At 41.8% G+C, this 16,078-nt stretch overlaps 1 protein-coding gene across 2 annotated transcripts in view; it reads left to right on the top strand.

Moving 5' to 3' along the window:
* The window catches only part of RNF145 (ring finger protein 145), a 44,507-nt gene extending 28,482 nt beyond the window's left edge, over nucleotides 1-16,025 (top strand). For both annotated transcript variants that reach the window (XM_068697986.1, XM_068697987.1), the window contains exons 5-11: nucleotides 813-1,048; nucleotides 4,471-4,646; nucleotides 8,455-8,595; nucleotides 10,013-10,195; nucleotides 12,049-12,196; nucleotides 12,861-13,217; nucleotides 14,374-16,025. In XM_068697986.1, the coding sequence (XP_068554087.1) occupies nucleotides 813-1,048; nucleotides 4,471-4,646; nucleotides 8,455-8,595; nucleotides 10,013-10,195; nucleotides 12,049-12,196; nucleotides 12,861-13,217; nucleotides 14,374-14,817 (1,685 nt within the window). In that variant the 3' untranslated portion in view covers nucleotides 14,818-16,025. The remainder of the gene's footprint in view (nucleotides 1-812; nucleotides 1,049-4,470; nucleotides 4,647-8,454; nucleotides 8,596-10,012; nucleotides 10,196-12,048; nucleotides 12,197-12,860; nucleotides 13,218-14,373) is intronic.
* Nucleotides 16,026-16,078: the final 53 nt, after the last annotated feature.

The following is a 16,078-nucleotide window of genomic DNA, read 5'->3' as shown; positions in this document are numbered from 1 at the left end:
TGTTCTTACCCAGACAATGTAAATTTGGCTCCAGTCTGCTTCCTCTGAGACACAGGGTGCAGGTTCCAGTGACTGTAATGGGAGCAGTTATACAGGAGGGGTCTGCTCTAGAAATATCATCCTCCAAATCTCTGTGTGTGTGAGAAAGACATTCTTGTGCCCCCACCAACTGTTAAAGAGAATTTAGTTGTTAATTATCTGTCACTTGCAAGCTTCAGTGATAATTTTGAGCAACTGCCCCAGGGCATTATGAAATTATTGAAGTCTCAGCTGCTGACCTGGCTGTCTCCTGTTAGTGTTCTTGGCCTGTAATTCCTCTTGACAGTATAAATATTGTTGTTCCAAAAGCCATTTGGGACCTCTGATTATTTTTTTTTGCATAGATCAGAATGAAGCAGTCATATAGCTGGGCTTCAGAAAAGCCTCTGCTGTGCACAAAGATACTGGTGGGATTTAGGTAGGGAATATGTTATGGGGAAAAAAAAAGAGGGGTGACTTGTCAAGTCATCATCCCCTGCATGATTTATTCCTGGGACTTGGTATTAATCTGGGTATGATTCTGCGTGTTTTGGGCTAACATCTCACTAATCTGTGTAGTGAAGGCATACACTTCGCATAGTTTGAAAATTGTAAGTTTTATGACCCAGCAGAAGACACAGAGGAGCCCGGTTTCATAACAGATACGTCCTAGTTAGAGCTGTCATAATATGCTGGATGTTGATAACTGTGTTAGGGAAAGATAACGAATTAAAATACGTTTTTCCTGAAGGGGATAATCAGCTTGATTATAAAAGACTCTGTCTCGTTTTCAGGTCAGCTGGTGGTATGTACGCTCTGCTCCTGCGTCATGAAAACAAAACAGATCTGGCTCTTCTCCGCTCACATGCTCCCTCTGCTGGCACGGCTCTGCCTCGTCCCGTTGGAAACCATCGTCATCATCAACAAATTTGCCATGATTTTCACTGGTTTGGAAGTTCTCTACTTTCTGGCATCAAACCTTCTGGTGCCCTATAACTTGGCAAAGTCTGCATACAGAGAGCTTGTCCAGGTAACATAGAACAATTTTATTGTCCTTGGCCTGAATGTTTTTGCAGGAAAGTAGTAATAAAATAAGTAGTTTGACTATTTCTTGTGCATATATTTTTGTGTGTTAACTCATGTCTTCTTAGAAAAACAAACGTGTTCCTATCCATAGCATCCACTTTCCTTAATTTATGTTAGCTTACAATTTGTATGGGTGAGCAGTTCAGGCATTCCGCATAAGTCATTATGCTGAATTATGCTCCTGGCTAGCTGAGCATGTCCACTTTGCTTGGATTTCATTTAGTCCTTGAAATCCAGGCTAAAAGACAGGATTTTGGTAGAATGGAATTTATCTAGTGCCTCATTAAATGAGCAAGGTACTACCTGTGCATTAATTACATTAGCTGTTCATTTTAAGAAATACGTTTTGTATAAAAAGCATTTGTAATTGTAGTGTTAAATTGGGAGGAACAGCGAAGCTGATCTTGACTGTGGCTGGGGCTGTGATGTGAAAGGTGATTTGGTTTAGAACAGCAGCATTGCTAGGATCTTTGAGTTACCAGAAACAGAGAAAACTGATCTGACACACGTCGATTTTGTTAACACTTTGACATTTAATGTATATTTGTTTGAAAAGACTCTTTGTTAATGTTAGAGAAACATCATGTACACGTATATTATTTTTATACAGATAATGTCTTCTTCCATGTCTTTGTCTCAGTATAAAAGATTGATGTGTACTGGATTTTGACCGACCCGCTAGTTCTCCTCTCACCAGCTGCTGATTTTTTTTCAGACCAAGTCTTTGGTTTTCTGACTTGCTTCTTCATTCCAGAAGCAGCCTGAAAACTAACTTGCTAAGCTCTTTCAAAGCCTTCTTTAAAGCTCTTCGTTGCTGTCATATCTGTCATACACAAACAAAAACTTGGCAGCAGTATGTGTCTGGAGTGCCAAGGCCTCAGCCTGTCATGTTGATCATTATTGTGTAGTTATTTATTTTGCGTGTAATTGGTCTTTGGAGCAAGATTATCCTTCTGTGCTTGTACAGTACCTAACATGGTCTGATCTTGCCCATAACCAGCTTGTAGATTTGCTGATAAGAACAAATTCAGGAGCTGACTGGCAAAGCTTCAATATCCATGTTTTTCAGGGAGAATATAAAAATAATGCTTACCATTTCCATTAAAAGAGAGAGCGCTCACTAACGTGGTGTAAAATAAATGCTCCTCCTCTTCTATAGAGTTTGAAGGCTCACAACGGGGTAAAACCAACACTTCAACTTTCCATTTGCATGGACACACACAGTTTGGCTTCTTGAAGTCAAATTAAAATATGATGTGGATTTGAGTCATGTATGTGTTTTCTATTAGACACTTTAGAACACTTAGTTGCAAATACATTTTGGGAGAGAATGGTTTCTCTTTTTCTTGGGGTCAGAATTGTATTCTAAGTACTGTTCCTATACAAGCTTTCTCATCTCTAGGATCACTTGTCTCTGATTTTATTTTCCTTTTTTTTTTTCTCCTCTTCTGGTATTTTAAATCTTGCTGGGCACTCTTACATGATTGTAATCGTGAGGAAGAAATATTCCTTGTGCATGGCCTTTGGATGCTGATAATACTCTTTCTCCCAGTTGTTTATGCAGAGGGCATACATTTTTTTTCTTCTCTGTAAATACATAGAAAATGACAGGCTTTGTAAAATGCCACTGGATTTATAATAGACTGATTAGTCGTATGATGCTTTTTGAGTGCATATTGTAGGGAGTGTATTGGAATGAAAAGTTGTGTACAAGTGTTTTTCGTTATGCATTGGTGAAATGGGATAACAAACGTTTTGTTTTAAAAGAGCTTATTGCTCTTTGCTTATGGTCTTGAAACACAGCTGAAAAAAAAATGTTGGCTCAGTGTGTGTTTGTATAACTGACTGCAGGGGATTACAAATGAAGCTAAGTGTGTTTATTCCAAAGAAAGATATTGTCTTGTTTTGTCTTGAATGTTCTCCTCTGTGATCCCACTGCTGTAACTTTGCATGGTGGTTAGTCTTCAGTGATGTGTAGGTGAGTTCACTACCGTTGCAGGCTGGAATTGATTGCTGTTTTGATATCAGTGGCAAAACTTACTGAACATTAGGATGTTAAGCACCAGGAGTGTTTCTTGAATGGAGCACCACGGGGGAGATGGCCCTAACAGGTGGGCCAAAGCAGCTTTTTGCATGCGTGTGTATTTCAAATTGTAGCTGATGGTATAATTTAAAAGCAGGTCTAGAAGCTTGGCTGCCTACTTGCAGAAGATGCCAGAAATACCTCATGGTTATGAACCTACATTATGAGCATAGCTGACCTGTCTCTGATGTGATGGAGTGCTGTGCCAGGAGCTGCGTGGGATTGCTTGGATTGGTCCCAGGCCAAGGGAGAGGCCGAGGGAGTCTCCTGAGGGCAAACACAGTTCCTTGACAAGTCTGCGCAAAGCTAAAAGCGGGAGCCTGGCACTGTATCCCTGCCAGCAGCATGCTGCTTGTCCATCAGCCACAGCAGATGATGCAGCAGGTCCCGTGAACGTTAATATCCCTCATGCTGGTCATGAAAGACTAAGTAGACAACTCTTTAACCTTTTGTTGAAATACAGATTTGTTTCATACATTTGCTAGCTATTGCAAATTTTACATTGTTGTGGGAAGGAGATAATAAAAAAAAATAGTAGCTGAGTGATTTCCTTTTGACATTTTATATTAAGTCCAGCTATATGAAGCTCCAGCTTCTTGAAAATCACTGCATTGTAGCTTAGTCTTTGTGATACAAAAAATGTAATTGAGCTTCAAAGTCTTTTGAAATAGCTTTTAGCTGTGAACTTCAAAACCCTTGGTTGATTGGGAGCAGTCAGGAGTTTGGTACGTGTTCATTCTGAGGCACTTAACACTAAATACCTCAGACGTTTTATGTTTTCCTTTAAAACAGATCAGCAAAGCAGATTTTCTATGCTGAAGTGGTGTGGCTCGTTTCATTATCTATCATGTGTGGTGAGTTGGCAGCAGCAATAGAGAAGACAACATTGCTGTGACTTGAGCTGTGCAAAAGGTCTGAGTGGGTTGTATGTGGACTGGAGGCATGCATCCTTGTTCTTCTCACTGTGAGAGGGCTGCAGTCAGCAGCTCTGAGCCAATAATTCACAGGAAGGGACATTCAGCTGTTCTGGTCGTTCAGTGCACAGTCAGGTACTTCTTACTTCAAGTAAAACAGTTGATCAGATGGTAGCACGTCACTGCTGAGTCCGGGCTTTCCCTTTGTCAGACCGTAGTTTGGGTGTACCGCCTTTTCTCCCTTGGGATGGCTGATGCCGTGTGAATTACCCCTACCTTTGTTGTGGTTTATTGATGAACATCCTTTTGTTATCAAATCACGGATGACATGAACTAATAACAAACTGCGTTTTTGTTTGTCTTTTCCAGGTGGTGGAAGTATATGGTCTCCTGGCTCTGGGAATGTCTTTGTGGAACCAGCTGGTGGTCCCAGTTCTGTTCATGGTGTTTTGGCTCGTCTTGTTCGCTCTTCAGATCTATTCCTATTTCAGTACACGGGACCAGCCTGCCTCGAGAGAGAGGCTTCTCTTCCTCTTCTTGACAAGGTAACTTACTAGTCTGCAAATAGTTGACTATGCTCTGAAATGTGTGCTCTTTTAGAGACTAAATAGGTAGATCAGCTTTTATTGAATTTGTGTGCCAGGCAAATACCTGTCCTTATCTCAGCAACCATGTGTGCAAACCCTGTTAAGCTTCAGAGGCACAGATTCCATTCAGGCAGCATTAGTTCAACTGTGGGGAGTTCCCAAAGAAAGCAAAACATTTCTTTGATGAGGGAATAGCCGTAATTAGAGCTTTGGTCCAGAAGTTTGTTTTCAGTTTACAAATCGTTTTTAAGTCTGAGATACCTCAGCTGAAGTTATTTAGTTCAGTACCTTATTCATGATTATGTTATTTTCTGAGCCCTGCATGTCTTGCTTCTTCATTCTGTTGTGGGACGTGTTCTCGAGTTCATCCAGTCAGCTGAAGTAACCAACCCCTAAAGTAACTTCCGAGCCCAGTGGTTAATCTGGCAGAGGTATAAATCTCTTAAAAATACAATTTCCTAAAAGCCTTGTAAAAACTGGCTATGGGGAGAGAAGCCTGTGTTTGTGCTGTCACTGAGAGAAGGCAGCATTTGAGGGATTCTGGCCGGGCTGTACGTGCCTGTGCTGACTCCTGTCTAACTAGACATTACCGCATACAAAAGGGAGGGGGCATGTAGGGCAGAGAGGAACTGGGTATATTGCAGGAGAAGGTGGGTGAGGCAAATTACATTGTGTAATACTGGGATGGGGAGAAAAGGATGGTGTCTGAACACGCAGGTAACAGGACATGTCCTTTAGAGGCCATACATCATTAGTTCTGCTGTTTGGGTAGCAACTTGCTTGAGTCACTTACTCATTACTACATTTTTCCAATCAGGCTTTCCAGCTGCTTAATTTTTGCCTGCCTTTGTGCGTGCATATATGGTGTCATAGTGTTAAGCTCTCAAAATTCATTGTCATTAAGGAGAAAAGCCGGAGATCTTACTGCCTGTACTGTTAAAATTGCTTACATTGTCATACTGCATTATGTAGAAGCACCAACTGTGTTATCTGATTGTCAGCTGAACTAATGGTGTCTGAAGTTTGTTCCTCTTGTTCATCTCTGCTGCAATTTAAATTTTACTGCAACACAGTACTGCGTTTAGCAGTTAGCAGAGGTGAGGCAAGCTATCCTTTTCCTAGTAGCTAAGTTTATTCCTGTGCCAAAATCATTAGACTAATCTTATTTATGCCAAAACAAGAAGCTTGCCTTGTAGACTTGTATTAGCTTGTTCCATGAGTGAATAAGTGCAAGTTGATCTCTGAAGTTCTTTCTGTAATTGCAAAAGCACAGAAAAACTGTGAAAATGGTCTTTGTGTTTGTCACAGTAGGAAAAAAGTCACCTTAAAAACATGAACTCGAGTAGTACCACTGACAGCCTCTCCCTCCTCAGGAGGGAGCTGAAGTACCAGGTCATGACAGTTCATGAAAATTCCCAGTTCAACCACAACAGCAACCGTAGTGCTGGCTGCTCACCAAAATGGAAAAGATGTGCTCTTCCATGAAAGTGAGCGATTTCTGCACCTGTGTCCTTTGAGTGTACTGATGACTTAAAATAGTGTAGCTGGAATTCAGGTGAGAGCAGTTGGAGTGTGCTTTATAGCAGTGTCGGATTTTGACAAGAACACCGGAGTGGCTGCACTGAGTCAGCCCAAATACTGATCTAGCCCTGGATCCTGTTTCCAGCAGTGGTCACAAAGAGTGCCTGGAAAGACACCCACCCGTCACTTGACTAATGGGACACTTTCTAGTACTCTGCCAATCCTGCATCTGGCTTCAGAAGTAAAGCTGCGTTAGCGGAGTATGGTTAATAACTGCTCAGTAATCCTCAAAAGACTTCTCTTCCATCAGTTGTTGCTGTCTGCCTGTGAACCCACATGTGCTTGTGTTGTTTAAAAGATCCTACACAAGTAGTTCCACAGCTCAGCTTGGTTTGTATAATGAAAACAACACTTTGGTTGTTTGAATCCATGTAGCCTCATTCAGTGCACCCCAGTTCTTGTATTGGGGAAAGAAAAGAGTGAACAGTTCTTATCTTTTCTGTAAAATTGGGAGAGGCAACAGGTCTGCTCTTCATGGGCTGGAGGGCTCTTGCTTGCTGACTTGCTGTTTAAAAACTGTTCTGTACATTTATTGTCCTTACTGTTCCTCTCAAAATCTCTTCCTCGAGTACATAACTGCTGTGATTTTTGAGATGTGTTGAAGTGTTCAGCTCTTCAGGACAATTTGTAAACTTGTGTTTGAGACATAAACATAACACTCAGAGCTCTTCAGGAGCCTCTTGGAGCTCTTAGGCTTGTTCCTCTGGGACCTTTGCATGGCAGATTATAGGGAACTAAGTTTAAGAAGAATCCTATAATAACTGATAAGGAAAGAAAGGTTGGACATCAGTTGGAAGGCCAAGGTAACTTATTTTGAATTAGAGTTCCTCAAAGATTCTACAGAAGTAGCTTATTTAAATAATATATATATATTTTTTTGCTACCTTGACTGGCAGGAACACTTGAAAGCTTTATCAGCCCTGCTCAGGTTAGTAAATAGGCTGAATTTGAAGGTTTACTGGAAACACTGCCAATAGTACATATACATAAACACTTCAGAATTTAGTTGTGAATTGCTTTCAAAGGAGTTTTCCTGTTCAGGTAGTCATCAGAAGAGACAAAGTAAATGTATCTTGGTTGTGCTTTGTTTATTTTTGAAGGATTTGCTTCCTCAAAACGCTTGTCTTTTCAGACTGCTAGCCTGGTGCACTCTTAGTTGGTTAATTAGCGTGACACATTTTTGACCACTATCATTTCTCTCACAAAAGACTACTGTCCTGTTAGACAAGCTAAGATTTTTTTTTTTTTAATGAATGGAGGTGCCAATGTATTAGGTTGGATTATGTATCTGAGGATTTCCAGGTGTGTAATCCCTGGCTGACAGCTAGTTCTTTACCGAGTGTTGGCACACGTGTTACCTTGTGCAGTCCTCCCCTTGTGCGGGCAGCCTTGTTCCTCAGGTGCCCGAGGCATCCGAGGCTTAGGCTGCTCCAAATAACACGGTGCCAGGATCAGCACAAGAGCAGTCCTAGGGTAAGGGAGCTGTAGTAACTCAGCTGTTCTCAGCGTCATCAAATGTACTCTGAAGTCTCAATCTTTTTGATTCTTTACAGCTGTAGAAAAAGAAAGGAAAAACCCAGCTGAGGGAGAGCATTCTTCATTGTCTTGCTGCTTCTGACTCAGCTTTTTGAAAGACAGGTGTTGCCTACCTCAACTTGATGGGAACACTACCAAAAAAATTCCAGTCTTCTAGCAGTGTTTATCAGTTTGACATTTGTTTTCACTATTGCAGGTCTGCGTGGAAAGTGCCTTAGTGGATCCAGCTGCTTTAACTCTGTGGTTCTGGTAGCTGGCTGAAATTTCAGCAAATAACCTAAGCGTGTTCTGGCTGGCAATTGGGCTGAGAAAACTGTATGCAGGCAGGACAGTGCCACCGTGTGGCACAGCAGCGGAGAAGGACAGGAGGGATCAGGGGGAAGACCACACTGCGTGGCCATAGCTCCAGCCTGAAGGCTTTGCTAGCTGTGGAGTTGAACTGTAGATTTGGCTTGAAAAGAAGTGTTAAAACAAAAAGGAAACAATAACAACACTACGAGGAGGGTTCCATGGTGGTGTAGAGGTTAAGCCAGTGTAATTGTGCTTTAAAACCAGCTTGCATCATTAATGGAACAAGGGGAGAGTTCCTCATATTGCTTTTGATTAATGGTTCTTTTCTTTTTGCCTCTTTCCCTCTTTCTCCTCCCAGTATTGCAGAATGCTGTAGCACTCCATACTCGTTGCTGGGCTTGGTCTTCACAGTCTCCTTCGTTGCTCTGGGAGTTCTGACTCTCTGCAAGTTTTACTTGCAGGGTTACCGAGCATTCATGAATGACCCTGCAATGAACAGGTGAGTGCCTTGCTGTGTCTAGGGTCAAAAAAAAAAAAAAAAGCAGACAAAAAGTATTTATACAGAAATGATACTGCTTGTATATATTCCTTAAAAAAAAATAAAATAAAAACCTTATGAACTCTTGGGTATCTTTAAAAGGCTTTTTCTTTGCCAGTCTATGTGTGCATTGGAAGGATAAGAGGTAAAAAGCAGCTTGTCACAGACTTCTTGGGAGATGGTTAATTTTTGTAAGAAGTTCAGGGCTGTTATTTGGGATTTAAAATTACAGAGTTTAACGATGGTACTGAGGACGATCAATATGAGTCACTGGAAAATTGTCACTTGCTTGGATAATATAAACACTTCACATTCATATTTCCTCATTTACCCTGTAGTCATGTGTGAAACATGACTAATCTTAGAGTCTTATAACACAACATTGTATGGATCACCTATAAGTAACTATGAGAAATAACTGGAATAAATGAGCTGATTCTTTCCTAATGCTCGTTTCAGCTTTTCTAATATGAGGTTGGAATCTTGTGTGTTTTTTAGTTATTCCAGCCATTACCTTAGGGCCAAAGGTCAGACCGCATGCAAAAGAATGTTTTACATTTTGGATTCCAAAATGTGGAAGTGAGAATGGGTATAAACCTGGCTTGCTTGAGAGTAGCCTACATAAAAGCTTCCTCTGGGGAAGTGCGTGGTTCCAGGTGGTCTGTACTATGGTCGCTTCGAGTAGCGGTGCTGAAATGCACTGTCTGGAAGCATGAAATGCAGTCTGGTTTTTCCTAACCAAAAAGAAGTGAAACGGACAGCTGTGTTTGGAGAAATTCAGTGTTTCCTCCTGTATTCAACACAGGCACAGAGAGAATAAACTGGAAAATGAACAAACTGCTGATTTTCCTAAAGCTTGGGGGTTGGTGGGGACGTGAGCTGAGGATGTTTCCCCAGGACCAAAGGGCAGACAGGAGTGTGGTGATGGGGAAATGTAACAGGTGGAGAGGGGCTTCATGGTAATCTAGGAATTAGGCTGGCTGTACCCAGCTGTAGACCTAGCAGTGCTGCTTTGGGCTTGTGTAGGCAGCACTGAGGCTGGCAGTTCCTCCTCTGAGACAGCCTCTGGGCCAATGCAGTGCAGGGGGAACTCTGTCAAGGAGTGGTGTGTGCTGGGCTGGGTGTAACCTACATGCTGCTGGTTCAGGAGCAAGATTCTGGAATCTGCTAGTTCCTAATCCCCAGCAGTTCAGTGTTTCTGAAAACAATCCTGTCTGGTTAAGGCTTGAATGGTTACATCAATAAAAGTCAAACCAGTGGCAGTGCAGGGTTATGGAAGAAACAGCTTATTTCCTGGCAATTCCTAGATATATTTTTGAACTAACAGTGACACACAGAAAAATGCATTTCTTTTACTCTTCTCTTTGTTGATCTGCAGGGGAATGACTGAAGGAGTCACACTCCTGATCCTAGCTGTGCAAACGGGTTTGATTGAGCTCCAAGTTGTGCATCGGGCATTCCTGCTCAGTATTATTCTTTTCATTGTGGTGGCATCCATCCTTCAGTCTATGCTGGAAATTGCTGATCCCATTGTCTTGGCATTGGGAGCCTCAAGAGACAAGTAAGAGACTGGTGTCCTAAACTGAAAGTTATTCAATGCCGTTTTAGGAAGTGGTGAACTGGTAATTAACGGCCTGATTTGGATTTTAGTAGCTTGTAAAGCTATTGCATCTGATCTTTGCAGGTCTCTAGTCAATTCTCTAGTTTTTCCTCTTGCCATCCTGCTCCCTCTAGTGCACACAGCAGTGCTTTTCAGCATGTTGTATGCTGCCAAATGAGGATGACTCGAGTCACCTGCTCTTGCTCAGGAGTGTGTCCATCCAGCCTGTGCAAGGCCATGCTGATCTGCAGCTGCTGGCTGCCTACTCCTGAGTACTGCACTGTGTGGTGTGGTTACTCCACCTGTGGGTCTCGGTTAAGCAAATCCAGGACTCCAGTGCCTGTGCTTGCTCCCACCACACTCTGTTGTGTGGATTTGCAGAATCTGCAGGTTTTGCTTAACCTCTTCTGCAGTTGGGTGGGATTCCCCCTCATGCAGTGGTCTTGGACAGCTATTGAAGATGGGATCTGTCTAGGGGTGACCTTAGATATTGGGAAACCCATTTTTTGTGACACTGTGATCCTCAAATGATGGTTTGCTGGCAAGAAATAAGAGGTGGAAGGCTTTGCATTAGTGTACCAGATGTTTTGATCATGTGGGATTGTTGTTAAGTTTAATTTGTGTTTCAAAGAACTTTATTGGTATCTGGTTTTCTTGTATTAACCCATTTGCATCGTTGTTAGTTGCTTATGTTTTTTTCCCTTTCTGTAGCCTGTAAGTGGGAAAATAAAAGGAGGCAGAGAGGTTGTTTGGCTTAGAGGATACTTGTACCCAGCGTCCTGCAGCAATGTTAACTTTAAATATGCTAACAGAGGGAAGAGGAGTAGAGCCAGGATATGACCATCTGCCCAGCTTAAACAAGCAGCCTGTGAGGACAGCAATTTTTAACTCTCTTCTGCCAAATTTTTCAGGCAGTTCTAAATTAACTAGAATCAGGATAAGTTCCACTTCAGCTCTCCCATTCTCCCTCGCCCACAGACAGAATTGCAGACCTTACAGTAGCATTCTGATGTTTCTTCAGATTGTATTAAATTACTCAGTTTCTGCTACTGTTCCCCCCAGTTCTTTCACTTTCTCTGTACCTCATTGCCAGAGAGAAATGAAGTTAAAATACAACCTGAAGAACATACAAGAGTAGTGTAGTAATTGTTGGAGATGCTCTGAAAGCTTTTGCACAGGGGTGAGTGTAAGAGATTGATGGCGTGTTTAGGTTGGGAGGGAGATTAGGAGGAAGTAAGTGATAGAGGAGCAGAGGAAGAAGTGGCAGAGATAAATGTTCAAGTCCCACTAGATTCTTTTCTTGTGATCTCCAAATTGGGGAATATACTTCTAAAGGCAGGAGGGCTAAGTCTGGCAATGAAAGGAAATACCTTTGCCTCATGTATGTTGGTGAAAAGATGTAGAATCATTGTAATAAACTTCTAATCTGGGAGAACCCCATTTATATAGGAAAGTGAATAAACAAATAAATACGTTATTTAATAGTTTTCTTCAGGTTAATGGACTTTCATTTGAGAAATCCAGCATCTTAGGTACTTAATTTGTCTAATTAAAACAATTACTGTAGCTGATTTTTGCCCATAATCTTTGTGTTGAAAACAGCAAAGGTCAGATGTGAGGGAACTTTTTCAGAGTATGGATATTCTAGACATGCGTGCTGGGGATGAGTTTGTGCCCAAGTAAAAGAGAAACTCCTTTCAAGAAGTTAAAGCCTCGAGCAAAGATCTAACATGCTTACGTCCAGCAGTGAACCGCTGCTTATTCTGACACTCACATCTGACTTAAAAACTAAAAACCTGTTGTGTTGTTTGCAGGAGTCTGTGGAAGCACTTCCGAGCAGTCAGCCTCTGTTTGTTTTTACTTGTGTTCCCCGCGTACATGGCCTACATGATTTGTCAATTTTTCCACATGGATTTCTGGCTGTTGATCATTATCTCCAGCAGTATTCTAACCTCTCTTCAGGTAAGAACATTAGCCCTGTAGTGACTGTGAATCCCTGCTTTAACTGTGATCTGTTTCTCGAGAGGGGGGGAATGCATGATCAGAATAGAACGAGGATGACAGAAGGGCAGAAGTACAAGATCTGATGTCAAATTTCTTTCTTTATCTTGTATCTGTGGCTAAGGAGCTCCTAAGGGTGGGCTGAGAGCATAGGTGAATGGAAGTTTATTTCAAATTGTAAGGCTAGGAGGCTTTTGAGGGCTTAAGTATCACAGTAAAAAAAAGTCTAGCTATGGTTATTTGGAAGTAACTTGATGCTCAAACCATTGTAGTGTAAATACAGGAAATGTTTTGCACTATGAGTATTTGTTATAACTTTTTTTATAATTAATTTCTAACCCCCTCCCCTCGTAGTACTTAGCACTTTTGTTTAATCAACTTAACTATGTTTTCAACTCAGGAAAGTACTTGGAAGAGGAAGCACTTTCAAAAAAAGCTCAAATGCTTTGTGATAAGTGATTTTTATTTGTCTTGAGGTTCAGCAACAGTTTTGCTGCTTTGGGGCTTGCCTGCCTCTGTCTAATTTAGAAGCATGATGTGTACAGAGCTTGATGGACAATGCCGAACACCTTAAGCTCCAATTCAGAACTGCATGTTAAGCTAATGCCCTTGTTTTGTGTTACAGGTGCTTGGGACGCTCTTCATTTATGTTTTGTTTATGGTGGAAGAGTTCAGAAAAGAACCAGTAGAAAATATGGATGATGTGATTTATTACGTAAATGGCACTTACCGGCTGCTGGAATTCCTTGTCGCTCTCTGTGTGGTGGCATACGGTGTCTCAGAAACTGTCTTTGGCGAATGGACTGTGATGGGTTCTGTGATCATCTTCATTCACTCCTATTACAACGTGTGGTTGCGGGCCCAGCTGGGGTGGAAAAGTTTCCTTCTTCGCAGAGATGCAGTGAATAAGATCAAATCGCTGCCCATTGCCACAAAAGAGCAGCTGGAGCAACACAATGATATCTGTGCCATCTGCTACCAGGTAGGAATAGAAATGTCAAAAGATTGACTTGAATTTAAATAGCTCCGGACTGTCTGTCAAGCTCAATCTGCATCTAGTAAAATAAGTTACTTGATTTATGTTTAATGAGTAATGTTTGTGCTTAATAAGGTACTTGAATTATCCGGTTTTCTGCTTTATGTAAATTGATTTAGAATGCTGGCATTGGGATTTTTTTTATTTATAAAAACTATTTGGGTATGTTCAATCTTTCATTTTTCTCTCCAGTTATGTGCACCAAACTGCCCTTGACTTTCTTTGAAACTTTTTGTGTTCAGGTTGAGCTGGTATCAATAGCAATAGCAAGGGTGCCCTTTCTTCATTAGTGGATGATTCTGAAAGACAATGTGTGCTCAGTAGCTGATTTCTTATTCATCCTTAGAAGCAGCTCAGTCTCCACAGGCACTGCTACTTCCACTTCATGTACAATGTCAGTTTTATAACAGAAACCTAATTACCAAAAGGTTAAGGGTCTGTCTAACATAAGACAGCAGAAGGACCTTAGAAATTAATGCTGAAAGTAATATCTTTATCACACCTCCAGCTTCAAAGTCTCTTTCTCTTGGATAGAAATTGTAGTTATGTATGACAAAGAAAGAACCACCCTAGGATTAATAGGGTACAATTGGATTGACTCCAAACTTGATGCAAATTCTTTGAGGAGTAAAACTGCTGTTGCCACGATGAATGGCAGTGTTTAAAACACCAGACAGGTAATACAGGTGTCTCATCGGAGAGAAAGTGTTGTTTAATTTCTTGTTTGGTACATGTTATACCTGCAAGCGTGCTGTTTTTGACTTGCACAATTTTCCTAAGCCGACTAATCCTGCAACACTCATCCTACAAAACCTTTTTATTTAAGTGTAGTAATATCTTGTAAACAAGGCTCTAGCCTAATTTCTAATCCCTGTAGTATAAACAGCCAGTCCTGGCCTGTACTTTGTGTGTGTGTGTGTGTGTACTTGAATTTGGAGGCTTGTAAGTACGAAGGAAGAAACATTCCTCCTACTTGCCTGTGGACTGCTTCCATCAGCTCTGTGGCTACTGCTCCCATTAGGTGAGGCAAGGCAGATACAGGAGGAGAGGAGAGAAATGGGACTGTGAATAATATGTTCTGTCTTCTTTGTGTGTCTTTCAGGACATGAAAACTGCTGTAATCACACCATGTAGCCATTTTTTTCATGCGGGCTGTCTTAAGAAATGGCTGTATGTGCAAGAAACCTGCCCTCTGTGCCACTGCCAACTCAAGAGCCCTTCGCAGCTACCAGGACTGGGACCGGAGCCAGTTCAACAGCCAAATCCTGGTGCAGAGCAAAATACCAGACCTGGAGATGCAGCTGAGCCCCCCGGTGTTGAACATGACACTGGGCCAAACACAGACGACAACCCTAGCCAGAGCAGCGGACAGGTTGCTGATGGACAGGACAGCCTGGAGGCCTCTGCTGAGACTGAGGGGTCCCGGGGCATGGACAGGGGCACAAGCCCGTGCGAGGCCAGCCAGGGAGCAGCCTGTGCTGCAGAACTAATGGCAGCCCCAGAGGGGTGCCCCGCTCGAGACCCGAGGGTTAGCATCCAGCTCTAAGGTGTCAGAGGACGACGCGGGAACAAACACATTTCAGAGATTCAAGTTTGACTCAGAAGAAAACCTGTCCTTCCGCATCTGTGAAAGAAGTTTAGCTATTAATGCTGGTCAAAATGTAATATCCCATGCTGATTTCCGTGGGCTGCTTGGTAGCGGTAATTCCAGTGAGATGTAGTAAAAAAATGACTCCAGAAGCTCTCTGAACTGTGGGCATAGGAAGGATGTCTGGAAATAGATTGAAATGGAAGAGTGTTTTCAAGACGTAGGGGAGGGATAAGAAGAACGGGAGGTCTGTGAGAGGTTGTAGACAGATAGACAAAACGCTGGCTTTTGTTTTGGCCAGGAGGAGGGCATCGAATACAGCCATGTCCCAGGGTACCAGAGAGGTGTTAAATGCAGTGACTTGCCAGTCACTGACCGAGGTGCAGCTTTGGTTTCTGACAATTTTTTATGGCACGTAAGCAAAAAATCAAAGATATAACATCAGTGATTGTACTAGAAGATGGAAGCACTCTTAATACGTTATGTGTATGCTTTGGGTGTTCTTGGTGGGGCAATTGCATTTGAATTCATGTAATCTATAGTGACTCTTGACTTTTATGACGGAGTCTTCAATATTTTGATGTATATGAAACTTTTGCTAATAATGGCACAGTCTGGGCTGCATGAAGTAAACTAAAGCTCTAATGAACACTTTGGCCTCTGCCACCATGTGCAGGAGGAAAGTGGGATGAGTTTTAGGGCACAGAGAGAAGCCTCGCAGTACTGTGCTGTGCAATGTTTAATTCTTGCAGCTGAATTAAAACAGTATTAAACTCTGGCGATATTTGCACTTTGGGAATGAGTACATTATTGTGTATGATCAGACTCCGCAAATGCCACTTTTAAAGCTGTTAATAGGTTTGCACCTTTTTTCTTTGACAAGGACATGTCCATACCTAAATTTTTACATTCATCATGGCTTCAAGTAGAACTAGGGACTAGGGTGGGGAAATAGGTGGGAGTAGGGGGGCAGGCAATTTTTTTATGTGAATTTTGATATGAAGAGAAATTAGTCACTTATTTATACGATAGGCTTGACTCAAGTGTTTTTCAAAGTCGGTATTCCTAATGTGAAATGTGATACTATTTTATTTTTAGTAGTAACTTTGGATGTAGACTGACAGACATAGCTGAATGTCTTAATAAATTACATTTGAAGATTTTTACACCTGGTTATGTGATTCTTGTTCTGAAATTCCGAGAATTAAGAATGTGTTGA

This window comes from Anas acuta, chromosome 14 (genome assembly GCF_963932015.1).
Source record: "Anas acuta chromosome 14, bAnaAcu1.1, whole genome shotgun sequence".
NCBI classification, from domain to species: domain Eukaryota; kingdom Metazoa; phylum Chordata; class Aves; order Anseriformes; family Anatidae; genus Anas; species Anas acuta.
The sequence above is the reverse complement of the archived record's forward strand: the minus strand, read 5'-3'. Positions and strand labels throughout refer to the sequence as shown.